The 27,613-nt window shown below is 40.1% G+C and overlaps 2 protein-coding genes across 6 annotated transcripts in view; one reads left to right on the forward strand and one right to left on the reverse strand.

Moving 5' to 3' along the window:
• The window catches only part of KLHDC1 (kelch domain containing 1), an 81,191-nt gene extending 64,309 nt beyond the window's left edge, over positions 1 to 16,882 (reverse strand). For 2 of the 4 annotated variants that reach the window (XM_053656879.1, XM_053656883.1), the window contains exon 1: positions 9,641 to 9,951. In XM_053656879.1, coding sequence (XP_053512854.1) covers positions 9,641 to 9,736 — 96 coding nt within the window. In that variant the 5' untranslated portion in view covers positions 9,737 to 9,951. Of the gene's footprint in view, positions 1 to 9,640; positions 9,952 to 16,724 lie in introns of those variants that run through there. The other 2 variants (XM_053656882.1, XM_053656880.1) reach the window with 2 other exon arrangements.
• A 619-nt stretch (positions 16,883 to 17,501) lies between these two features.
• Positions 17,502 to 27,613, forward strand: part of POLE2 (DNA polymerase epsilon 2, accessory subunit) — a 34,945-nt gene continuing 24,833 nt past the window's right edge. The window contains exons 1-5 of one of the 2 annotated variants that reach the window (XM_053656898.1): positions 17,502 to 17,581; positions 20,421 to 20,521; positions 24,067 to 24,142; positions 26,145 to 26,222; positions 26,359 to 26,452. In XM_053656898.1, coding sequence (XP_053512873.1) covers positions 17,514 to 17,581; positions 20,421 to 20,521; positions 24,067 to 24,142; positions 26,145 to 26,222; positions 26,359 to 26,452 — 417 coding nt within the window. In that variant the 5' untranslated portion in view covers positions 17,502 to 17,513. Of the gene's footprint in view, positions 17,582 to 18,030; positions 18,092 to 20,420; positions 20,522 to 24,066; positions 24,143 to 26,144; positions 26,223 to 26,358; positions 26,453 to 27,613 lie in introns of those variants that run through there. The other variant, XM_053656899.1, reaches the window with a different exon arrangement.

The raw sequence follows: 27,613 nt of genomic DNA on the forward strand, positions 1-27,613 counted from the left end.
GCTGTACTCGATCATTTCAGTGAGCATCCTGATTACCAGTGTTTTGAACTCTCTATCTGATAGGTTGGCTACCTCCTTGTCACTTAGTTTTTTTTCTGGAGTTTTGATCTGTTTTTTCTTGGGGCCATACTTCTTTGTCTTGGCACACCTACCCCACTGTAAGGGGCAGAGCCTTAGGGACTCACCAGGGTGAGGCATCCCGCTTCTCTGTGTTGTGTCACTGTATGTGGGAGAGCGGTTACAGAGGGGACAATGCTGCTTGCTCTGCTTTCCCCCCACTTTCAGTCACTTCCCCCACTGCCCTCAAGCCAACTGTGCTCTTTCAGGTGCTGCCCTGGTGCTGATTCCCAGGTGGATGGGCTTGTGTACATTCTGGGACCCCATGGGCCCCTGTAATGAACTCTCCTGCGAGACTAGCAGTTTCTCCTGCCACTGTCACCCCTACAGGTTTTTACAGCCGAGGTCTTGAGGCTTTATTTTCCAACACTAGAACCCTGGGTTGTGTGGTCCGTCTTGCTCCCCAGTTGTTCTTCCCACTTTATCCGCATGTGAATGTGGGACTGACCGCCTGGCCTGCCAGCCACTGCCTTGCCACACGTCTTCTCTGCCCCAGCTGCCTGTTTCTGCCCCTCCTACCGCTGTGGGTGAATGTTTCCTCTTTAACTCCTCGGCTGTCGACTTCCACGCAGTTTGCTTTTCGGGTGTGTGTGTGTGTGTGTGTGTGTGTGTGTGTGTGTGTGTGTGTAAATTGGTTGCTATCCTTCTTTTGGTTGTGGGAGGAGGCTAAGCATATCTACCTACACCTCCATCTTGGCTGAAAGCCCCTCTCTTCTGTATTAAAAAAGGATCCCAACTGTCTCCTAACTGCTTCTACTTCTCTGCTTCCTTCAGAAGAAGCTCCCACAGTGAGTTAACTATGGTGGATGTTCTACCTCTCACTCTCTTGTCACTTCAGATTAATCTAGCTTATGAGCCTATTACTCCACTAAAATCACTCTTGTCGGGGTTTTGCTAAAAGAGGCTTAGTTAACTAATTTATCCAGGAATATAGCCATAGATAGAGTATATAGAAAAGAAATTAACAGCCAAGGAGAAAGAAAAAAACTGTATCTAATCAGCATTACATTAGGATGTGATAGAAAGAATGAGAAAGAGGCAATATTTGAAGAGACAAGGCTGAGAGCTTTCCAAATCATCAATCCTTGAAATCAGTGAAGTCCTAGAAATCCCTAACTGGACACCTCATAGTAAAACTACAGAACATTGAAGAAAAGATATTTTTAAACCTGCTAGAAATAAGACAAATCACCTTCAAATGAATAGCAACTAATGGCCAACTGAATTCTCATTGGTAGAACATAAGACTAAGTAATATTAACAATTGTGTTTAACAAAAGCAACTGTTGACCCAGAATCCTACACCCAGTGAAATAACTTTTAAAAACAAAGCTGAAATAAATTTTCAGACAAAAGTTGAGACAGTTGGTCAATAACAGACCCTTATTTGAAGAAAGTAATAGCTGTGCTACTTTAAGCAAAAGAAAATGTTCTGAAGCACAACAAGGAATAGTCTTACAAGATACCAGTAAGTATGTGGATAAATTTAAACATGAAAAAAGTGCTAAACATTTTTTGGTGCCTAATTGGGGTAGGGGAAGAGATGGAACAGGATAGGAATAACTATAAAAAGGGGTGACCAGACTTAAAACTTTTGAAGTACCTGAACTCTTTGGGAAGAAGAAAAATTATTAACTTTGAACTTTGTGGAGTATTCATGTTGAAATAAGCACACTAATATATGGCTAGAAATCTATCATATAATTTCTATACAAAGACAGAGAAAAATATAAGAAGAGAATAAAAAATACAAGCAATCCTCAAAATCAAGAGGAAGTGAAATAGAAAGAGACAAATATAAAGAACATCTGAAGAAAAAAAAGTATATCAGAATTACATTAAGTGAATATAGGCTTAACTCTCCAGATAAAATACACATGTCAGACTGGATAAAAATAAGATCCTACTATTTTCACATTATAAACCACATCTAACATATAAAGACACAGTTTCCACTGTGATACACAGAAAAACATATGCCATGCAAATACCAGCCAAAAGAAAGACGGTGTGGCTGTGTTAATACTGGCAAATAGATGTTAAGGCAAATAGCATTACTACAGATAAAGAGGATCACTACAAAACATGAAAATGTTCAATTAACCCAAAATATCTGAATTCATATCTACCCAAAAAGGTAGCCTGAAAATACATGTAAAGTAAAAACTGACAGGACCATAGGGAGACACTAACAAATCTACATTAGAGCAGGAGTTTTTTAACCTGTTACAGTAATTCAAAGAACAGGAAATAAAATAATCAAAAACAATACAGGAGATTTAAACAACACAATTTGCAAACCTGATAAAATGGACATATATAAATACTTCATATGATATAAAAACAAAGTGTATGTTTATGATAATGGGTCACATAGCTTAGTCCTTAAAGCAAGCCTAAACATATTATCAAATAGATATAGACTACATTCTCCAAGTATAACACAATTAAGTTAGAAATTAATAACAGAAAGCTAACTATAAAAATACTGTAAGTTTAGAAATATAAAATATTTTCCTAAACAACTTAAGGGTCAAATAAATAGTAATGGGAAATATAAAATATCAGAACTGTAAAATGACAAAATATTAGTACTTCTTGCCAAAACTTGAAGAATACAACTAAAGAAATATTAAGAAGAAAATATAGACTAACATACTTCATTAAATTGTTTAAAGCCTTGCCCTGGCTGGTGTGGCTCAGTGGACTGAGTGCTGCACATGACTGGGTTGCAGGCCAATCAATGTATCTCTGCCACATCGATGTTTTTCTCCCACTCTTCCTCCCTCCCATCACCCTCTCTAAAAATAAACAAATCTTTAAAAATTTTTTAAGTCTCAAAAAGAATGAGTTCAGCATCCAACTTCAGAAGTTGAAGAAATAACAGCATAATCAGCCCAAAGAAAGTAGGAAGAAATAAAAAGGAATAAGATATTAATGAAATAAAAAAATACAGCAGAAAATATCAAGTAAACCAAAAGTTGGTGTTTCAGAAGGTTAATGTACCTCTGGTAAGATTATTCAAGAAACAAAAAGGAGCCATTTAATTTTAGAAATAGGAAACATACTTACAGAAATTAAATAGAAGATATTATGAGCAATGAAAAGTTTATGCCAATAAAATGAAAAGCCTAAATGAAACTAGATAGATTCCTTGGGGTGGAGATAGGAATAAGAAAATGAGAAAATCTTATCAAACATGACTCAAGAAAAATCTAAGCAGTTCCACAGCTTTAAATAGATTGAATCAGAGAGTTAAAATTTCACAAAGTACAAAGCCCAAATATTCAATATGGAATAGTTCTTTCAAACATTCAAAAAACAAATAACTTAGCCTTATAAAAGCTATTCCAGAATATAAAAGAAGGAGCATTACCCAATCCACTTATGAACATAGATGTAAAAAATCCTTTAAAAAATTATCAGACAGGATCCAGTAATGTACAAAAATTGAAATATATCACACTAACTTGTGTTTAATTCAAGGAAAGCAACATTGGTTTAATAATACATATTGGCATAAATCATCACATTAACAGATAAAAAGAGAAAAAAACATTATCTCAGTGTAATGCAGAAAAATCTCCAAAATTAAACATTTCAACATTGAAAATCAGATAGAAGGGAACTTTCTCAATTAAAAAAAAGTCCATCTACAAACAAACAAAATCCTAAAGTAAATATCAAACTTAATAGTTAATAGTTGAAAACAATCCTTCTGAGATTAGGTACAACAACAAAAAATGGCTTCTATTGAACATTGTACTTAAGGCCCACCAGTACACTAAAGAAAAGTAAAAAGGAATAAAAATTATAATGTGAAAAACAAAACTGTCATCACTTGCAGATTATATTGCTATCTACATAGCAAATAAAAAGAAAATTGACATATAAATTACAAGAACATAAATTGAGAAGGCTTGCCAGAATCTAAAGTATTCAAAAGTCAATTGTATTTCAAAACACCAGCAACAATCAGGAAATTTAGTTTTAAAAAATTAACAACAGAAATTAAAAATATAGCCCTGGCTGGTGAAGCCTAGTGGATTGAGCACGGACCTGGGAACCAAAGGGTCATGGGTTCAATTCCCAGTCAGGGCACATGCCTGGGTTGCAGGCCAGGTCCCCGGGGGGGGGGGGGGCATGCGAGCAGCAATCACACACTGGTGTTTCTCTCCCTCTCTCTCCTTCCCTTCCCCTCTCTCTAACAATAAATAAATAAAATCTTAAAAAAATAAAATATATAAACTAAGAATAAATCCCTATCTGAAGCCAAACAAACAAAAAAAATCTGAATTAAAAAAGATTTAAATATGAAAAGCAAAACTAAAAATTGTTTAGAAGACACTATAGGAAACTTCATGATCTCCACATTGGGAAAGATTTCTTAAGGAAAGGACAAAGCATTAAGGAAAAAAATTAAATTACATTAAAATTAACTTCTGTTAGACAAAAGACAATCATCAAGAAAGTACAAAAACAAGCTACAAAATGAGAAGACATATTGAACTCATACAACTATATATTTAAAGAATTCCTATAAATTGGTAAAAAAGACAACCCAATAGACAAACGAGCAAAAGGTATGAAGCAGCATTTTTATAGCAGAGGAAACACAAATAGTCCATAAAGTTATGAAAAGATACTCAACTTTATTAGTAGTCAAGGAAAAGCAAACAAAACCCACAATGAAATATGCTGGACGATACCAGATGCTGTCAAGAATGCAAAGCAAGGAGGATGCTGGTGGAAGTGTAAACTGAGGCAAATATTTTGGCAACAGTGACATTCCCAAGTAAATTCAGAGATGTGTGTACCTAGTGACAATCATTCCATTCCTTTGTATATGTCCCAGATAGAGAGTATATGTGGCCTTATGCGTGTATAATAAGAGACACATTATAAGAGTGTTCAGTGTAGCTTTCTTTATAATACTAAAAAAAACATTCAAATATTCATCAATAGTGGAATGATAAATAAGTTGCAGTAAATTCACACAGTAGAATATTATACAGGTACATACAACAAATGAATGAATCCAGTGATGACTTTCAAAATATTTCAAAACCAGGCAGCACAGACACTGACCAACCAGAATGGACACCAAATAAAAACTGGTACAGACATACAAGTGCACACCAGCTGAATATAGCAATGTCTGAATCTAAAACATATAATGCAATCCAAAAGAATTAAGTTGTCAAAGAAAACATGCTATGATTCCAAAGCCAAATAATAAATTGTTTAGAAATAGATGTATATGTGGTAAATCTATAAAGAAAACAGTGATTAGCAAGAAATCAAGATAGTGGTACCCTGTGGGGGTAGGAGGAATATTATAATCAGAAAGGAGAAACAGGAATCTTCTAAGGCACTGGCTCTAGTCCATTTCTTAACCTGGAAGTTAAACATGTTTACCTTTTAATGATACTCATCTTACACATTCTTTTGTACATGCATTTCAAATTTTAAAATTAAGAAAATAAGCCCTGGCTGGTGTGGCTCAGTGGATTGAGTGCCAGCTTGCAAACTGAATGGTCACTGGTTCATTTCCCAGTTGGGACACATGCCTGGGTTGCGGGCCAGGTTCCCAGGTTGGGGCATGTGAGAGGCAACCGATAGATGTCTCTCTCGCACATTGATGTTTCTCTCCCTCTTTCTTCCTCCCCACCCCTCTCTGTAAAAATAAATAAATAAAATCTTTAAAAATATATGAAATAAAATCGTAAGAAGTGAATATTAAGGCACTCACAGAATCAGGCAGGCTGAAGAAGCAGCCTCTGATCTATATGAGGAGGAGCAAGGTCTGAAACCATGCCAAAACACAGGTCTAATGAGCACCACGCTGCAGCTTTAGCAACACCTTTTATGCCTGGGACCTTGATCATCCTACAAATTCTATTGCTGGGTAAGGATCCTCTTCAGGTCTTGAGTTTTATATCCTTACTCCTGAATCCAAATCTACTACAGATTCATCTAACAGGGTCTGAGCCATTTGCCCACAACTTAGCTGCAAGTGAGGCTGGAAAAGCAACTGGCACTTGGGTTCTTTTAATTGGGCACCTGCTATAACCTATTCTAGACACTATGGATGGAACAGGGAACAAAATTCTTATCTTTATAGAATTTACATCCTACAGGGGTAGGTAGGAGGTAGTCAGACAACTGAAATAAATACCCCAGTAAGACTCCCTCAGTGGGAGATACTACAAAAGGAAGAAGGAGGTTCAAATACTGGGTATCTAAAAAGAATGTCTTCTACGTGACATAGATGGGGTATGTGACCACCTATGAGTATATAAAGTGAAACTATTACATTAAAGAGAATACACACTCAAGGCTTTTGCTATACCTTGCTAAATTTCTACACAAAATGGTTATATAAATTTATACTCCCATTACGCGCGTAGGAGTAATTCATTTCCTCAAGCTCTTCTCAAAAATTCTTTTTAATATTTGCAAAATGGAGAAGAAAAATCTTTATTTTCAACTGGGTTGCTTTGATTCACATTATATTTGTATTCCTTCTTTTGTAAATTGCGCATTCATTAATCACTTTTCAATGGAGATATTAATCTTTATTTTCACTGCAACTTTACCTATCATATGTTGCAAATACTTTCCCCAGTTTGTCATTTGCCTTCTCACTTTACAGTGAGAGTTACTGCATTCAAAAATTACTATTTAAAAAGTACAGGATAATTTTGTTTAAGTTTGACCTATCAATGTTTTTCTTGTATAGTGTTCCCTAGTTCAGTTTTTCTTTTCCCAACTCAAGGTTTTTACAAGAGTCACATCTTTTTTTCTGGTTTAGTATAGCCTAACTTTTCTACATTTAAGTCTTTGATCCTAAGTCTCTAATATCATTTATCATTTTCCTCCAGCTATTCCTGGACCATTTATTGAATAAGAGATGTTTTTCTAGATTTGAAATGCTACCTTTTAACTACAGAATAGTCTGTATGCTTGGCTGCTTATGTAATTTGTTTTCTATTTCCTCATGGTCTCTCAGCTTGCATCAGGACCACTGATTTAATTATTAAAGTATCGTGATATAGTTTAATATCTGGCACTATAAACCTCCCACTTTCGTTCTTTTCAAATATTTCCTGAATTGATCTCTCTTGCTTTGGATAAGTCCATATCCAAAATAGAAATATGTGTTGAAGCATATTATTTACTGTAAGAAAAAGTTTAGAGCAAAATGTCTTAATGCCAACTGTACTGTGGAAATAAAACTGTTCATATGATTAAACCTTTAAAAAGAAGCATGTCATCTGCAAACATGCTGAAACACTGCTTTTCCTCCCAAATTTGGGAAAACTAACTCACAAATTTTAAATGTTCCTAATAGCGCCACCAACATTTGTATGAATTTCAGAAATGTGGAAAGGATACGGGGAACTAAGAGAAAAGAATATTTTCACACCAATTAAAACTTAACCACTTTTCCCAACACTGGCACTCTTATGTTTAAAGGTAGGGCTGTTCTCAGATACAATGTCCTATAAAATATGTTTGACAACAAAGTAGTAAGTAATTTAGCCATTCAAAAATTTTCAGATGTCTGTCTGTCGATTTTAACAAATATGAAAAATTGTGATTAGAACATACAATCTGGAATCATCTGATCATTATTCTTAACTACTGTCTATTGGTTTGGGTTACTTTCAGATTCTGGGGCCTTTTAGCTATCTTTCCTTCAAAAGGATCTGAATAAAACAATTGTTGGAATAATTCTCCCCATGATATGTCACCTCTTCTTTTTGCCTTCCAGTCTTTCCTTTCACTTATGCCTTAGACATATTTTAACTGCTGATAACCACTGGACTTTAAAAAGTAACAATCTTGGACTAAACCTGTGTGGTACTTTCCAGGGTGGCTCTTACAGCACACTACTCACTGGATCAGTAAGTAGTAGGGGAAGAAGTATTTTTCCTCACTGACGGACACCAAAAGACTTGGAATTTTATCAATTATACAATTTTCAAGGTTAAAATGAGATATAAAAATTCAGACATTTCATTTATGTGCCTAAAAGAAATCTATATGGTCACCAAATATAATACAAACTTCTATTTTACGTGAAAAAATTTTTACTTAACTTATACAACATTAAGAATCAAAATAACAGATGAAGACTAACACCTCTACATCTTCAAATGGCAGAGCTCAAAAACAATCAAAATATTTCTTTTCATAAAACCATCATTATGTCTAGACTATTTTTTCATCAAGAACAAATGGTGGAAATATTAGACATTAAGAAACCATACTTACCTAATTTATGTTCACTTATCATAGAAAAAACTTGCCTTTGGGAATCCAATATATCTGGTTGGAATTTGCTATCCTTAAAGTCAAGTGGCCATTCAAGTTATTCATTCTCACTGATTCATCATTATTATTTTAAAATGCGGTATTACTTATTTTACAAGGTATGGTAAAAATTACATATGATTAGGGATATGAGAGTTCCTAGCACATACCAGATACAGTAGTCACTCAAAGGTTAGTTCTAATTTTCTTATCCTGATACTGCACCAAATGAAAAATAAACACACAAACAAAACAGCAAAAACCAACTTGGATCTGAGGACCACTTAACATAGTATGTACTTTATTTCTGTGAGTGATTCAGTGACGTCACATCTGTCACATAATAGTATTGAGACAGTCAGAAAACGTAGGTTCTACTTCCAGTAGAAGTTCCAAATGGCTCACTTATTTAAAAAAAAAATCTGTAAAGGGCTGGCACAGGCTCCTGAACTGCTTCCCAGCTTCAGAATCCTTGGCTCTATAATCCAATTACTACAGAAACAAAACAAATACATTCAACCCTCCATTGTAGTAAAACGTTTTAAGCATGCTCTTCAGTACACTGTCGCTAATACGAATGAGTCTATTTTAAAATTTGAAAAAAATCATAATTATCCATTTGGCAACAGTGAAATTTCCAAGCAAATTTGAAGATGTGTGTGCCAAATGACCCAACATTCCATTCCTTGGTATACATGCCCTAGAGAGTGTATATGTCCTTAGTAAAAGAATGACACTAAAAACTGCTTAGGAATATTTAAATGCTTCGGTGATTTCCGATTTTTTTCAAATTTCTTATTGCGCCGTGGCGTTAAAGAAGTTAAAGATTTACACAATAATGCAGCACAGCGTCCTAAGTATTCTTTTCAGTCTCGGCAAGCATTTAAAGATCATTAATCACGCAGTAACTGATTTAGTGTTGGGTAAACCCCGGGTCATTGGACGGCAGCGAGGGTGGGAAAGAGTGGGAATGGGAGGAGCCCCGGAATCGGGTTAGAAAGCTTTCCTAGCTAGCGGGGTGGCGTCAACCCCCGGCGCGGCAGGGAGAGCTGCCCACGGAGTGGAGGGGCGGCTGGCGGCGGACAGGCGCTGGGGGCGGCAGGCAGGCGCTGGGCAGCCGGCCGCCAACCACCCCACCTAGAGGCCGCGGGTGGGCGGGCACTCGGCGTCCACTCGGTCCGCGAGTCCCGCCTCTTCCCCTTACCACGTAGCCCCCCCACACGTAGAGGAAGTTTCCGTCCACCACCGCGCAGTGGCCGCTGCGCTCCTCGGCCACGCAAAACACCTGCGAGTCTTCCATCCGCGCCGTCACTGGGCCCGGCCGCTCCGCACGCTGCAGCCCCAGCCCTTGGAGATGCCTCTCCTCCCGCCCGGGTCCTCCACGCAGGAACGGAACGCGTCGAGGGTCGAGATTGGAGGAGGGCAGAAGCAGTGCGTCTGCGCCGTCCTGCAGCCACCCGAGAGGCCGAGCCTACGGCGGCAACGCCAGGGAGGGAGGCCGGGGGTCTGACTAGTGAGGGAGGTGCCTGGGCTCTGCGGACCCCTGCCGTGGGCCAATTTCGTGTCCCTGGGGTTGTGTTATTTTGTTAGTACTGTCGAACTGTATCTTATTCCCTGGATAAATGGGCTTTTGGCCCACGGGGGCTGATGTAGTAGTGACATAAATCAGAGTATTAATAAATACTTTGTGTTTATCTTTTGCACTCAGCCTCCAGCAGAGGTGGTAATCCACAAGAATGGTGTGTGTGTGTGAGCCTCGGCTGGGTAGCTCGGTTGATTAGCGTATGGTCCAACATTGCAGCTTCCATCTCTTGTCAGGGCACATGCAAGAAGCAGCCGATGAATGCATGTATAAGTGGAAACAAGGAATTGGTGTTCTTCTCTCTCTCCCTCTCAAATCAGTACACTTTTTTTAAAAATACCCAAAAAAGTGTATGTGTACTTCATAGACTTTTTTTTAAAGGAATTTTCTGAAACATACTGGCAAACTAGGCCTGGAGGTCAAATCCTGTCCACCACCCAATTTTGTAGAGTTCACAAGCCTACAATATTTGAGTAATTGAAAAAAATTCAGAAGAATGATGTTGTGTAACTCATGAAAATGATAATGAATTCAAATTTTAGTATCTGGCCCTGGCTGGTGTAGATTCAGTGTATTGAACAGGGGCTGGGAAACAAATGGTCTCCAGTTGGATTGCCTGCCAGTCAGGACACATGCCTGGGTTGCTGGCCAGGTCCCCACTAGGGGGAGTGCCAGAGGCAACCACACATTGATGTTTCTCCCTCTTACTCCTTCCCTTTCCCTCTCCCTAAAAATAAATTTTAAAAATCTTTAAAAAAATTTTTAAGCATCTATACATAAAGTTTTATTGGTACTCAGCCTCCCTAATTCTCTTATGTGTTATCTGTGGCTGCTTTTACACCACAACCACCTAGTTGAGTAGGTAGAACTGAGGAGTTGCAGCAAAGATCATAGAGTCCACACGACTGAAAACAGTTCCTCTCTGGGCTAACCCTTGTTAAAAAGTGATGTTACAGAAGTAAAACTAAGGCCAAGAGGGAAGATCATATTTCTACCAGTGCCTGTAAATGCACTTGTCCAAAGCCACTCTTCGAAGAGATTGTGGCTGCCCACCACGCAGAACAAGTTAATTCATTCAATTATTGACTATGCATTTATTAAGTGCCTGCTTGCTGTAGATAGTTGGTTCTGTGGCTGTATGGGACTGGAAAATTTGTTGACTAAGTCAATGAAAAAAAGTGAACTTTAAGATGCATAAGACATCGTTCTACTACAGGGACTGACAAAGTTCCACTACACAGGCTTCAAAGTCCAATCAGAGGGACAAATATGTAAAGAAATTCATGCTGTATGGAATGAGAAGTATAGTAGAAAAGTGGACAAAATACAGCAGAATAACAGGAAGGAAAGTTGTGATTTATTGGGAAAGGAGGTTCACAAGGGAGACACGAGTTTTTTGACAAACTGTAAATCAGAGGTGTCAAACTCATTTTCACCGGGGGCCACATCAGCCTCACAGTTGCCTTCAAAGGGCCAAAATAATTTTAGGACTGTATAAATGTAACTACCCCTTAACTGTTAAGGAGTTGTAATTACATTCGGCCCTTTGAAGGCAACCGCAAGGCCAATGTGCCCCCCGCCCCGCCCCCTGTGAAAGTGAGTTTGACACTTGTGCTGTATGACTAGAGAATGGCTGTGGGGTGCAGCCAAGGCTAAAGGTGGAATAGCTAATCACATGGCCTTGTTTGTCATGCTGAGTCTGAACTTTAACTGTAAGGCCAAGGGATCTTAAGCAAAAAGTGAATAATGTAAGTTGTTCATTAGAATACTCACTTTGGATGGTTGGACAGTCAGGCAAAAACATGGGTAGCACACAGCACTGCTCTGGTGTAAGCACGCAGCTAGATGCTCAATAAATGGTAATAACAGTGGTAGTAGTCATTGTCGTTATTAATATAGGTAACCTCTGTCCCAGGAATCCTCTTTCTACCTGTACTAGAATTCCAAAGCCCTCACCAAGATTTTTGTGAATTCTTAGAAGGTTTATAATCTCATAGTCCCCTCTGGCTTTAAAGTCCTACTGCTACGAGAATAATTCTTTTTACAGATTTATGCACACTCTCCCCATGAAGCATGCTAATTTTCTTCTCTGATGCATTACACCAAACATAAAATTCACAGGGTCCCCAACTCAGATTTGGGAGAGTCAGGGAATGTTCCCAAGAGAAAGTAAAGTATAAGCTAAGGCTTGAAAGATGAGTGGAAGTTGTTTAGGCAAACAGAGGTGAAAAGGGAGGAATGTGTTCCTAGCAGATGGAATAGGAGAGAAGGAAAGAGATGAGGACTTCCAGCCAAGATGGAGGCATAGGTAGACACACTGTGCTTCCTCACACAACCAAAAGATGAACAACAACAATTTAAAAAACAGAGAACAACCAGAACTGATAGAAAACCCAACTGTATGGAAGTCCAACAACCAAGGAGTTAAAGAAGACACATTCATCCAGACAGGTAGGAAGGGTGGGGTCAGGCAGCCAAGGCAAAGAGGACTCACTGCAAGGTGGTGGCTGGAGGACCCCAACAGGCAAGGCAGCAGCAGGAGGATCGGGTGAGGCAGCGGATTGGGGACTGAACCTTCCCATGTTCGCATGTAGATAAACCAGAAGAAACAACTGGGAGGAAAGACAGACTGCACAACCCAGGGTTCCAGCCCGGGGAAATAAAGCCTGAAACCAATGACTGAAAACACCTGTGGGGGTTGAGGCATCCAGAAAAACTCTCGGCCTTACAGGCGAGTTGGTTGGAGAGATCCACAGGGTCCTAGAATATACACAAGCCCACCCAAATGGGAATCAGCACCAGAAGGGTCCAATTTGCTTGTGGGAAGTGGGCAAAGTGACTGAAATCTGACAGAGAGTAGAGCAAGTGCCAGTGTTCCCTCTCGGACCCTTTCCCCACATACAGTGTCACAACCCAGCAAAGTGTGTTACCCCACCCTGGTAAACACCTAAACATACCGCCCCTTACTAACACCAAACACCGCCCCTTACTAAACATAACAGGGGCGTCAAGACAAAAAAACATAGCCCAAATGAAAGAACAGATCAAAACTCCAGAAAACATACAACTAAGTGACAAAGAGATAGCCAACCTATCAGAGGCACAGTTGAAAACACTGGTAATTAGGATGCTCAGGAAATTGATCGAATTTGGTCATAAATTAGATGAAAAAATGAAGGTTATGCTAAGTGAAATAAAGGAAAATGTACAGGGAACCAATAGTGATGGGAAGGAAACTGGGACTCAAATCAACAGTGTGGACCAGAAGGAAGAAAGAAAGATCCAACCAGAAAAGAATGAAGAAACAAGAATTCAAAAAAATGAGGAAGGGCTTAGGAACCTCCAGGACATCTTTAAACATTCCAACATCCAAATTATAGGGGCACCAGAAGGGGAAAAGGAACAGCCACGAGTGGAAAACTTATTTGAACAAATAATAAAGGAGAACTTCCTCAATCTGGTAAAGGAAATAAACTTCTAGGAAGTCCATGAAGCTCAGAGAGTCCCAAAGAAGGCGAACCCAAGGAGGAACACATCAAGGCGCATCATAATTACATTACCCAGAATTAAAATTAAGGAGAGAATCCTAGAAGCAGCAAGAGAAAAGGAGAAAGTTACCTACAAAGGAGTTCCCATAAGATTGTCAGCTGATTTCTCAAAAGAGACCTTATAGGCAACTTCATTGTCCCAGAGGTTGCTTACACTACACTCATTTTTTAAATTCTTTTTTTCGTATTCTAATTTTTTCTTCCTTATTTTCCAAATCATTGATTTGATTGTTGGCTTCATTTAACGATCTACAGTTTTTCCCTATATATTGATATACACTAATTTATCTCAATTAGTGTATCCTTCATTTCTGACTGCATCTTTTTTATGTTGCTGAGGTCTTTACTAAGTCCCTTGAGCATCCTTATAAGCAGTGTTTGAACTCTGCATCTGATAGATTGCTTAGCTCCCTTTTGTTTAGCTCTTTTCCTGAAATTTCGATTTGTTCTTTCATTTGGGCCATGTTTCTTTGTCTCCTATCATTTTGCAGCCTTCTTGTGTTTGATTCTATGTATTAGGTAGAGCTGCTATGACTCCCTGTCTTGGTAGTGTGGCCTAATATAATAGGTGTCCTGTAGGATCCAGTGACACAGCCTCCCCTATCACCCAAGCTGGGTACTTGAGGTGTGGCCTTTGTGTGAGCTGAGTATACCCTCCTTTGTAGTTGAGCCTTGATTGGTGTTGGGAGATCAATGGGAGGGATTTACCCAGACCAGTCAGCTGCAAGGATTGGCAGTGACCACAGACTACCACCCTCTGCCCTCTGTGGAGGATTAGCTGCACAGGGACAGAGTGGAGGTGCTCTGATGTGGTCTGTAGCTGCCCACTGGGTGTGCAGGCTCTGAAGTTTCCCAGGTGGTGAAGACCAAGGTCAGCTCCAATCTGTGATTTCCTGGGGGCCACCTTGCCTGAGCTATAAAGCAATCTGATATGGCTGCTACTTGTGCTGGGTTTGAAGATTCCCAGGCAAAGCCAAGCTGTAAATCTAGGGTGGCTGCTGCTAGTGCAGGGTTGGGGCCACTTAGCAAGAGGTATGGGGATTGGGGGTTCACTGAGGGCTGTGGTTGCTCATGGGAAAGGATTTAGTAAGTTGTGATGCATGAGCTAAGACCCACCATTCTTATGGAAAAGCCACTGTCAACAGCAAAAGTTGGGTGGAGTAGAACCTTGGGGGACCTCCGGGGAAGAGCAAACAGCATTAGCCAGGTTGATAAAGTCTAGATATGGCACCAGCTGGCTGGTTCTATGGCTTTGTGAATGGAGGGTCAAAAAAGGGACAATGGCCTCTGCCCACCTTTCTGTCTGGGAGAAAGCTGTCCCCCCAGCTCTGACCTTGATGCCAGACACTTCAGTTTTTCCCTGTATACCACTGGTGCCTTTTAAGCTGCTACCCCACTGCTGGAGCTCAGAGGGAGTGACTCTGTGTGTGGGTTGTTTAAGAGGAACTCCTTGGGACTCCAGAAGTTTCTTTCATTGACTCAGTCCCTCCTGGTTTTTGCAGCCAGAAGTTATGTGGACTTGTCTTCCTGGCACTGGAACCCTGGGCTGGGGGCCCTGGTGTGGGTTTGGGACTCCTCATTCCTGAGATATCCCTCCCAAATTTTTAGCCACCACATGTGGATGTGGGACCAGCTGTTCTGCGTCCTCACCCCTCCTCCCAGTCTGGATAAATGTGATTTCTTTAATTCCGTAGTTGTCAGATTTCTAGTCAACTTGATTTCTGATGGTTCTCAGCGATGGTTGTTCTACAATTTAGTTGTAATTTTGATGTGGTAATATGACAAGGTAAGCTGTGTTTACCTATGCTGCTATCTTGGCTGGAAGTTTATCTATTTTTATTTTCTCTCCTTTCTTGAAACCAGAAAAGTTGGCAGTTGTGCTGCCTGTCACCTACCAAACCCAGTAAACAGAGACAGGGATTGAATCTTTATGGGTACTTCATTCAGATGGCCTGAGATCTGAGAAGACGGTGGGTTTGTAGCCTAACAGATGATCTCAAATCCCATTTTCAACCAACACTTTTTATAAGGAGAAGAAGAATGTAGGTAAGGTGGTTGGAGTACAATGGCTCAGATACCATCTTGATGGCTTACAGTCTTCCTGAGGCACAAAGCTGGGACTGCTTATGGCCTCCTGGAGTCAAGGTGGGTCATAACTTCAGTTTCTAAAACAATAGCTTTTTACATACATTGATTACTAAGCTTATTAGCTATTAACTGAAAGTAAACATTTTCCCACATTTGAGAACCTGTCATTCTTACATAAAAATTTTGTCTTTATATTTCACTGAAAATATACAGAAAACTAGGTCAAAATCACTTTTCACTGTGATATTACATTACCAATTTAATATACAGTTAGGTATTTTGTTGTGAATATGCTTTTTTTTTAAGATTTTATTTATTTATCTTTGAGGGGAAGGGAAGGAGAGAGGGAGAAAAACAGCAATTTTGTATGGTTGCCTTTCGTGCGTCCCCTACTGGGAACTGGCCTGCAGGGAACCAGCCTGCAACCCCGGTCTGTGCCCTGACTGGGAATCCAACTGCGATTGTCTGGTTCACAGGCCTGTGCTCAATCCACTGAGCTACACCAGCCAGGGCCTGGATATGCTTTTAATTTTGTTTTTTTCTTGTATATTTTTTGAACATGTTAAACATCATGAGTTAACTGTTAAAACTTCACTACAAAGAAAGTTCTCATTGTCATCCTTATCCCTTCCTGCCCTTTATGGCTAACTATGTTTTAATGTCTAGTGTAGCCTTCCAGAGTTTTTTCTTTTTTTAATTCTCACTCGAGGATACATTTATTGATTAGAGAGAAGGGGGTAGAGAGACAGACAGACAGACAGACACACAGAGAGAGAAACATGGATGTGAAAACAAAACATCCATATCTGTTGTCCCACCCTGGATCCTGGTCTATAGGATGACCCTCCAACCAACCAAGCCACACTGGCACAATGGCCAGGGCCTGAGGGTTTTTTTTTTTAATGCAAAAGTAAATATATGTATACCCCTGCCCCCCACACACATATACACTCACTTCCCTTCCTTTACCATACTTTGCTTGTGTTTTTTAAGTTAACCATATACCCTGGAAGTTAATGTAAAACAGTACTTCATAATCGTCCTCATGTTTTATAAGGCTGTGCGCTCACCTATAAGCGTTCCATGGTTTTATGTAACTCACTGGACAAATCTTTTGAAGTGTGGCAGATGGTCAATCTACTTGTTGGAATCAGATTGAGGTCAAACCTAGATCCACCAATTTCTGAAACTTTCATTTTGAGCCAGCCATCTACTGTTTTTGTATCTGTTTTTCTCATCTGTAAAATAAGGATGTTGAAAAAGTAACACACAATTCATTAGCATTTATAAGCATACAGCAATTAATACACTTACAGCACTTATGACAATTTATGGCGCATAGAAAACCCTCAACTGGGACGGGTGGGAATATTGCTTTTTAGCAATTTCGAGGGAATGTCAGAGAAAATCAAGTGGCGACACAGAGTGCTTCCAGGGCCTTGTAAAATAGAAAGCATGAGTATACAGGACTCCCTGGAGTAAGTCCGACTGGAGTCACGGAGGGTCGAGGGCAGCGATGAGAATGACTCAGTGATGCACTCGGGACAAGGTAAGCACATTTCCAACCAAACACAGGGAAGGACGCTCTCGTCCTTCTGTGTAGGGCAAAACGGAGTTCAGGGTCCTGCCCTCCGTCAGCCTACACGGTTTGGGACTGCAGCCGGCAGACACAGCCAGCCGCAGGGCTCACAGGGACAGCCGCACCCGCCACGCGCGCTGCGCCCCGGAAACAGGGGATTGCTGCAGACGTAGCAGGTCGACCACCGCAGGGCTCAAGGGAAGGGGCGGAGCGCACGAGGGAAGGGGCGGGGCGCACGAGGGAAGGGGCGGGGCTGCGGCGGTGGCGCCAAAAAGCTAACATGGCTCCAGAGCGATTGAGGAGCCGGGTGCTCTCTGCTTTCAAGCTTCGCGGCTTACTGCTCCGGGGGTAAGTGAGATGGGTAGTTTGCGGGACCAGAGAGGAGAGCCAGGGCCAAGCCACCGCAAGGGGCAGCGGGACTCCCCGCGTACTGGGAGCGGTTTGACTTTAAGTGACAGAGAGCCTTAAAAAGTTCCAAGAAGCTAAGTGCTCTTGGCTGTGGTCAGGTTGAGATACCTTCCTAGGTTTCTCTGACGCTGGCACGGGGTCGGAAAGCTTCACTCAGGCGGGACGAGGCTTCCCTCTTGCAGGCACCAAACTGAGCCTGAGAAGTGGCGATCTGTGTGGCAGCAGCGGTTTACTAGCACAGTGACTTTGGCCCCTGTCAGACCGTGAAGTCTGCCTCCGCAAAATGGGAATCAGAGCAGCGCTGCAGAGCGTGGTCACTGAGACGTCAAAGGAGAGACCTGGGAAAGCCCATATGCAGTCAGTAACTGTCAAATTATATTGTTGCAGAAGTTGTAGGCTCTGCCAACCTTTCTAAGTTTGGACCAGGAATTCCTGGAGAGTAAAAAGTGGGTAGGTTTGATGCATGTTCCTAGGTCTCCTCCTGGGTCATTTCTTTTTCTGTTTTCTTTTTCTTCCCCCCACTCCCTCCCTGCCCCCCACTCCCTCCCTCCCCCTTTCCTCCCTTCTTTCATTCCTTCTCTTACAACTTCTCTGATAGGTTTCCTGGCCATACCTGTGTTTTCTAGGACCTACAGAATGAACCTTTCCAAGATTTTTATTAAATCCGCTTTAAAAGAAAAAGAATACAGTATTTACATCTTTGAATGCCTGCCAGATGGGATATACTTTCCTGTAGCAGGTTTTCATTACTCTAGTGTGTGAAGGGTTTTTTCGGTTTTTTTGTTTGTTTTGTAGTGATGAGTTTTATGGGACTTTCAACTTTGCCTTTGGGTTAGTAGTTAACAAGGGCAAGAATGGATATATTCTGGGAGAAAATAATGAATTTTACTCACTTGATCCTTGACATTTTGAAAATATAAGCAATTGGTCAATTTTTCTTTCCTTTCACTTAGAATTTGACCTAATATTAAGCTATCATTCATTAATTAATTGTGAGAAATACACTGAAATCTATTAGCTGAAAAGGGCTGTGCTAGAATAAGACAGTAGAAGAGAGTAAGACACTATGGAGCTTGGGAGGCAGACAGTGCATTAGTTATTTATTGCTGCATATCAAACTCCCAAAACGTACTAGTTTAAAACAGCACATACTTAATATTCTCTCACATTTCCCATCAGTCAGTAATAAGCAGGCTTAGCTGGGTGCTTAGCTTCCAGATCTCTCTCAAGGCTAAGTTGAAGTTGGGGTCATCTCCAATGTCAGTAGGGTAGGATTCACTTCCAAGCTTTTCGGTCCTTGGTAATATTGAGTTCCTCCAGGATTGTTGGGCCCAGGGCCTCAGTCCTTGCAGGCTGTTGGTCGGAGGTCACCCTTACTTCCTTACTATTCAGGCTCCTCAAACATGGCAGCTTGTTTTATCAAACCCGGCAAGAGAGTCTGCTCACAAGATGAAAGTCAGTCTTTTGTAGCCTAATCACGGAAGTGACATCTTGTCACTTGTAGAATTTTACTTTTAAAATTACAGTATAATGCAGTAAAATATTCTCTCACTTTTGCTATATGCTGTCAGTGAGGCAAGCCACTAGGTACAGCCTGCACTCGAGGATCGCACGTGGGTGTGAACCAGGATGCATGGAATATTAGAGGTCGTCTTAGAAGTCTTTATCTACCCTGGATAGTAAATCATTCACAATTATTTAACTTCAATTGTGAAAAGTATTCAAGGAAAAAGTGCTAGTATAATGTATTCTTGGGTGTATAAATAGCTCTAAAGTCAAGGAAGGGCTCTATTGAAGATTGATTTGAGCTGACTGTTAAAGGATGAGCAGGATTTAACTAGGTAAAGAAAAGTAGGGAGAAATGGCCATTTTAAGACCCTGAGTCAAGAGAGCACCAGAAAAATCAGAGACACTGGATGAGTCTAAAGAGACATGGTGGGGCCACATCCTGTATAGCTTTATGGGCTTTGGTCTATTCTAAGAGCTGTCCCAAGATTCATCCAAAATGCATGTGACTTTAGGGGCTCAACATCAAATACTTATGGGCCACCTTCAGTGTGCTTAGCACTCTGCCAAGGGATGACACTGTTCCATTTCTCAAGGAGTATCATCTATTGATACAATAAATTGGAGATATGTGATACCCACACATGAAACAATAAGCAACCTGAGATATAGAACAATTGTGTAATATTGATGTAAAGTGTAAAGTTGTGTGATACATACAGAATGGCATGTAATCAGCTAATTGTTTAGTACTCATTTTGAGCACAACTGGTATTTAAATTAGGGAATCGTGTAGTAATTTTTTTTTAAATTTCAGCTTTATTGAGGTTATTTTGTTGTTGGAGAGATTCATGTAATTTAATATGAGTGTTGCTTAAGTGTCTGTTATGTTCAGGACATTGAAGCAGAGGTAGTTCTGCCTTGAATGTAAGGTAATGAATTGCACGAGGCTAATGTAATGTGTCAGATCTAAGGTATATACAAGTGAGACTTAACAGTTTCAAGAAGGAAGGGGAGATTGCAGCAGGTAGGGCTGGGATAGGAAGGCTTCTTAAAAGAAGAATGTGATTTGGGGCTTAAGAACAGTTATGTTGACAGGGCACAGAAGGGAGAACTTGTTCAGTACCAGAAAGGTGGGTACTGCTTTCAGGCAGGAGTGAATGGATCTTAATTTCAATGCTAGATTGATGAGTGTTTGCCAGTTTTTGTCATAAAACTTTTAGCCTTAATTACCAAATCACCTGCCTCCTCTTTTCTCACTATCTCTTATCAGCGAAGCTATAAAATACCTCACAGAAGCTCTTCAGTCTATCAGTGAAGTAGAATTTGAAGATGCACTCGAAAAAATCATCGATGCAGTTGAAAAGCAACCCTGTAAGTAACATTCTGATAGCTCTTAAATTGTTAATATACTTCTACAGCCTCAATTAGACTTATAGATTGATTTTTTATATATTTTATTGATTACGCTATTACAGTTGTCCCATTCCCCTCCACCCTGCACACTCCCTCCCACCCACATTCCCCCCTTTAGTTCATATCCATGTGTCACAAGTTCTTTAGCTTCTACATTTCCCATACTATTCTTGCCCCCCCCCATCTATTTTCTACCTACCGTCTATGCTACTTATTCTCTGTACCTTTTCCCCCCCCTCCCCCTTCCACTCCCCTGTTGCTAACCCTCCATGTGATCTCCATTTCTGTTCCTGTTCTAGTTGTTTGCCTTAGTTTGTTTTTGTTTTTGTTAGGTGTGGTTGTTAATACTTGTGAGTTTGCTGTCATTTTACTGTGCATGTTTTTTATCTTCTTTTTCTTAGATAAGTCGCTTTAACATTTCATATAATAAGAGCTGGGTGATGATGAACGCCTTTAACTTGACCTTATCCTAGAAGCACTTTATCTGCCCTTCCATTCTAAATGAAAGCTTTGCTGGATAGAGCAATCTTGGTTGTAGGTCTTTGGATTTCATGACTTGGAATATTTCTTTCCAGCCCCTTCTTGTCTGTAAGGTCTCTTTTGAGAAATCAGCTGACAGTCTGATGGGAATTCCTTCGTAGGTAACTGCCTCCTTATCTCTTGCTGCTTCTAGGATTCTCTCCTTAATTTTAATCTTGGGTAATGAGATTATGATGTTCCTTGGTGTGTTCCTCCTTGGGTCCAACTTCTTTGGGACTCTCTGAGCTTCCTGGACTTCCTGGAAGTCTATTTCCTGTACCAAATTGGGAAAGTTCTCCTTTATTATTTATTCAAATAAGTTTTCCACTTGTCACTCTTCCTCTTCTCCTTCTGGTACCCCTATAATTTGGAAGTTGGAGCATTTAAAGATGTCCTGGAGGTTCCTAAGTCTCTCATTTTTTTGAATTCTTATTTCTTCATTCTTTTCTGTTTGGTTGTTTCTTCCTTCCTTCTGGTCCACTTCATTGATTTGAGTCTCAGTTTCCTTCCCATCACTATTGTTTCCCTGTGCATTTTCCTTTTTTTCACTCAGTGTAGCCCTCATTTTTTTCATCTAATTTGCAACCAAATTCAACCAATTCTGTGAGCATCCTGATCACCAGTGCTTTGAACTGTGCATCTGATAGGTTGGCTATCTCTTCATCACTTAGTTGTAGTTTTTCTGGAGTTTTGATCTGTTCTTTTATTTGGGCCATGTTTTTTTGTCTTGTCATGCTTGTTACCTATGAGGTGCAGAGCCTTAGGTGTTCACCAGGCCGGCGTAACCCACTTTGCTGGGTTGTGATGCTGTGTGTGGGGGAGGGGTCCAAGAGGGAACAATGGTGCTTACTCCACTCTCCATAGGATTTCAGTTCCTTCCACCACTTCCCCCAAGCAAACTGGGCTTTTCTCATGCTGATTCCCATTTGGGTGGGCTTGTGTACATTCTAGGACCCTGTGGGTCTCTCCAATGAACTCTCCTATGAGGCTGGGGGTCTCTCCCGGTACTTCAGTCCCCACAGGTGTTTTCAATCGGTGTTTTGAGGCTGTGTTTCCCCACACTGGGACTCTGGGTTGCGGGGTCTGTCTTGCCAATTTTGTCTGGTTTATCTGTGTGTGATTGTGGGACCACCCAATCAGCCAGTGGCCATGTGCACCATGCCCAGCTTCCCAATTGCCACTTCGCTGGGTTTGCCTGTTGCCACCCTGAGCCCAGGGTCTGCTAGCTGCTGCCTGCACGCCCAGGGTCTCTCTGCTGCCATCTTGCCCTCCAGTGTGACCCTTTTTTTCATGACCCCTCTCCACCTGGCTCCGCTCCTCCTACTGGTCTGGATGAATGTGTCTATTTTAACTCCTTGGTTGTCAAACTTCCATACAGTTCAATTTTCTGTCAGTTCTGGTTGTTATTTTGTTTCTAAATTGTTGTCCTCATTTCGGTTGTGCAAGAAGACACAGTGTGTCTACCTACGCTTCCATCTTGGCCGGAAGTCAGACTTATAGATTTAAATGGAAGTTGAGGATTCAGTATTTTTAAAAGATTTATTTGTTTGTTTATTTTTAGAGAGATGGGAAGGGAGGGAGAAAGAAAGGGAGAGAAACATCAATTGGTTGCCTCTGGCAAATACCCTGACCTGGAATCGAACTGCAACCGTTCTCTTTGCGGGATGACGCCCAACCAGCCAAACCCCACTGGTCAGAGTGATGATTCAGTATTAAGGTGTCCAGCCTTATGGGACATACCCCTGGTAACACACCTTCCCAAGGGGTAACTTCTTGTTCTTTTGGAACCTCAGAGACCCTTATACAGTTCTCCCCCCTCATGGAGCTGTCACCACCACATTTCTGTGCTTACCTTCTGATTTTGATCTGGTCCTTCATATTCACACTTGTCTTGCTGCGCATGCCTACAACTTTGTCTTACTTAACTTAGGTGCTCCTAAAAGGTGGAGTAAGGGAGCAGGACTGACTCCCTTCTTGCTTCAGCCTTTCTTCAGGGATCTTTTTAAGGCCCTTTTGCCACAATTTTGAGCCTACAAAGCAGGAATGCTCTTCCACCAAAAAAACAACCTCCCACCCCCCCAAAAAAAAACCCAGTCTACTCTTTCTGGAGCACTAAAGGTGAGAAGTGGGTGCAGCTTGCTTTCATATGATGGATAGATGTTGATTTCTTCAATTATATAGAAAGAAATCTGTTCTATGATATAGGAAAATTTCTATTATATCTCATGTTCACTTCTGAAGGCAGAATTTTAAATATAACTTTGTTTTCAAAAGTTTTTTTATAGTTGAAAACCTAGAAAATGATTAGATTTAGAAAGTGAGTATTTGTAAAATTAAGATGGCACATGATATTTTGCCTGAGAACATACCAAAGTGGTTCAGGGTGCCCAGTCTGGAATCAGACTTGCATTTGTGTTGCTCTCCAATCTTTCTGGCTATGCTCTTGGTCAGGTTGTTCAGCCTCTCAAAGTTGCACTTTCCCCATCTGTAGGATATGGGCATATGAACATCAGTCATAGAATGTCTCTCTAATGGGAAGTGCTTGTAAAGTACTGAGCTTGGTGCCACGCACACATTTACTAAGGGCTTAATAGGTGGTAGCTGTTACTGTTACTATTGTTACTGTCATGGCTACTGAAACAGCACATGTGATAAAAAAGTTATACTAATGTAAACTTATTATAAAAAAGTTATACTAATTTAAACTTATTAAACCTAAGAGCTTACAACTTTATTAAACAATAACTAGGACAGGAGGGCATTTGACTGTATATTAAGGTACTGCAAGTATATTTGAGTGTAGAAAATTAAGGTATTTGAAGTATGGCTTTGGTAATGTTCTAATAGTATTTTTCCTCCTAAAAACTCACTAATAAGAACTTCCAGGTGTGTCTTCAGATTATTTGTAAGAAAAAAGCTATCTGTGGGAAGAACTAATTTTTTACACTTGTTTTCAAAATTTGACTTTGAAATTCTCTCTTCAGTGCCATCTAACATGATCGAACGATGCGCAGTGGAAGCAGCAGTCCAGGAGTGCAGTCAGTTGGTGGATGAAACCATGTATGTGGAAAAAATAAACTCCCCCCCCCCCATGTTGGAGGTGTTACTGAGTGCTTATTTTAAATTATTTCCAGGGGGAAATTAATTAGTGGTCAACATTGCTGTAGTGGTTATATCTTAGTGTTTCCTTTAAAGTGATAGCCTCCATTATAAACCTCATTATCAGTTGACTCCTCTGTACTATTTTCTGCTAGGATTTGAGATAATCGTGTAGTTTGTACCGTGACTGCTTTTTACCTCTTACCCAGCATTATATTCTGTAGGTTATAAATGAATTGAATATTCAGAAGTATAATTGACTTTTGCTCTAAGGAAAGTGCTGAACCCAGAGGAGCTCAGAGGCTTAACTTGGGTCATGTGGTGAATGGCAAATGAGGTAGAACCTCAGTTTTATGACTTTCCCCTATTTGTGCTGTTAGAGCTTAGGAGTTAACATGCCAGTCATTTTTCTGGGTTTTATTTCTCTGAGTGTTCCCCTTTCTTTCCTCCTTTGCAAATATAAAAGTTCCTTTATAGTTGAAAATGTACAAAATTAGTATTTATAAAATTAAGATGGCACACGGTATTTTGCTTCTTTGAAAATCCACAGAGTTTAACTGGGAAAATATCTTTCCTATTCAGGGAAATGTAAATGATTGAAAGGATTCATTACTATCATTTTGGTCAGTAGTTTTAGTTCCCTGTCAGAACTAAGAGCTGCTAAAACAATAGAGAAAGTGTGGAGTTTTAACTTTATTGTTGGAAACAAGGTATTTAAGATACCAGAGTACAGTGATATACCCTTGAAGCCATCAATAAAAATTTTAAATGATTGTATCAAAATGTAAAGATGATAATCATAAAATAGGCATTAAAGTTCCCAGTTGTTTTTGTCTAGCTGTCGATATTTATTTATATGTTCCAGTCGGCCAGTGTAGAGGTCCCGTAGGTACTGAATGGTAAACAGTCTTTACAACTTCAGTTGTCAGAAAGTCACAGTATATCAGGAGAGAGGCCCTCATTTGTATAGATGAAGAAGTGCCACAATGCGTTCAATAACTTGCCAGGATTGATCCACTAGAAAATGGCAGAGCTGTGCATGCATATGCCAGGCTTTCTTCAAGTCGGGGATTCTCTGCTCCTCTCTGCTTAGTGCTACCACCAGGGTAGCGGGAATGTTTTTGACCATTTTCAGTTTTGGAGATAAACATATAATTTTATGGAAGGTTTTTTTTTTTTTTGGTTAGAATATTTATGCTAGTGCTGTGAGTTTTTTTAAACCTCTTTCAAACATGGTTATGTTATTAACAGTATCTGAAAGTAAAATGATTTGTTCATTTTCCTTCTTTGACTGTAAGTGTTTAGGATGTTACTAAAATTTGGGGGGTTCTTTTTCTATTTCATACCTTTTTCTGGGACATTTTTGCATAATATTTTGGAATAAAAAATTGTCAAAAATGAATCATCATTTAATAATATTCTTCAGAAAGTACTACATATGGGGAGAGATTTTATTCAAATATGACTTTTTATATCTAGATGTTCTTTTTCAACACATGACATTCCTCATTAGAAATTAACTTGACTATTTTTGTTTGCTTGGAATATCGGCAATGCTTTCTTGTGTTTAGGGAGGAAAATGCACAAGGTAAACCTTTGACTCCCATATATTTTTTTAGATATTATTTATTTTATTTTTAGACAGAGAGGAGGGGAGGGAAAAAGGGAGGGAGAAAGAAAGAGAGAAACATCAATGTGTGGCTGCCTCTCATGTGTCCTGGCCTGCAAGCCAGGCATGTGCCCTGACTGGGAATTGAACCAGCAACCCTGTAGTTCACAGGCTGGCACTCAACTCACTGAGCCACACCAGCCAGGGCCATATTATTTTTGACAGAATAAGAAATTGTGTATGCAACCTGTAAAAATAGCATGCATGTGTGACATGAGATTATAATGCAAGTTTTTCATCTAGAATACTTATGTTTTGTTAAATCAGATCTATGTTTTTGGGCATGTTTTTCAGAGAACATATTTTCAATATCATAGGAGCATTTGATATTCCACGCTTTGTGTACAGTTCAGAAAGAAAAAAATTTCTTCCGTAAGTATTTCATCTATTGATTTTAAGCTAATTTCCAAGTACACATATTTCTCAGAAGGTATATACTCTCATATTTCGTTTTTATCCTACCTTTATGTATTCTGATAGTCATAAATAGGCATTCCTTTTTTTCTAGTCTATTAATGACCAACCACCCTGCACCAAATTTATTTGGAACAGCAAGAGATAAAGCAGAACTGTTTCGTGAACGATACACCATTTTGCACCAGGTAAGTTGTGGGGGAGGGGAGAAAGAGACCATTTCCGCTTAGGTAAGACTTGAGGATAATTAAAGGATGGACTTTTGTAGTCTAAAGTTTGTCATTCAATAGACTGTTTCTGGGCTCCCTCTGTTTAAGAGCCCAATGTAAGGGATATAGAAATAAAAAGATATTTTCCCCTTAGCAATCAGGATGATAAAAATAGTAGCTAACATTTATTACATGCTTTTGTTATGCCAAGCATTGTTTATCACTTTATGGACATTATTTACCTTATTTAATCATCATAATCTCAATGTAAATATACATGCCACTGTTCCCATTTTACAGGTGAGGAAACTGAGATCTAGAGAAGTTTAGTAACTTGCCCAAAGATCATATCTAGTAAGTAGAGACAGGGTTTTAATCCAGTCTGTCTGAGTCTGGAGCCCAACCTTTGCCTTCTACTTTAGACTTCTTTCAGGCAGCTATTGTCTATGAGTTAAAGACATTTGCACGAATAAAATATAAAGTAGAATTGTATACATGCTCCACAAGAGATACTAACATTCATTCAATGGAAAAATCAGGGAAGTCTTCAAGGAAATGACGGCACTTGATGTGGGCACTGGTTGCTTTGCTCTTGTGGCAGTAGGGAATATGTGGTGTGAACACAGGCACAGCAAAAGGAAAAAGTGCACTCTGTTCAGGACATAATGAACAATCAGTCCACTTTGTGTGGAGAGGAAGGCTCATGAAGAGGAGCATTATGGGATAACTTGGAAAGGCAAGTGGAAGCCAAACTGTAGGTGTGCCTTAGATGGCATTCTTGAGAGTTGGGCCTCTGTTCTTTTGGTACAAGGAGCTTTAGAATATCAGAAAGACTCAGTTGAAGCTGGGGGTTTTTTAGGCTTTTTCTACCAGAAGATTTTTTAGGGTTAGAGCATGAGAGAAGACTCAAAAGAGTCTGTGGTATTAGTCCTGGCATAAATGATAGCCAGGAGGAAGGATATGGCAAGTGCAGCAGAGAAGGGAACAGCACCGGGCCGGTGGAAGCCATAGTTCATGGTGACTGGCTGGATGTGAAGGAGAAGGGGGAGAGGGAAGACTCAAAGATGGTTAGGGTTTTGAAACTGAAAGAGTACGATAAAATGTTAACAAATAGGAACAAGAGAATGTTTGAGGAAGATG

Source organism: Artibeus jamaicensis, unplaced genomic scaffold, assembly GCF_021234435.1.
Source record: "Artibeus jamaicensis isolate MK-2021 breed Jamaican fruit bat unplaced genomic scaffold, CSHL_Jam_final scaffold_286, whole genome shotgun sequence".
NCBI lineage: Eukaryota > Metazoa > Chordata > Mammalia > Chiroptera > Phyllostomidae > Artibeus > Artibeus jamaicensis.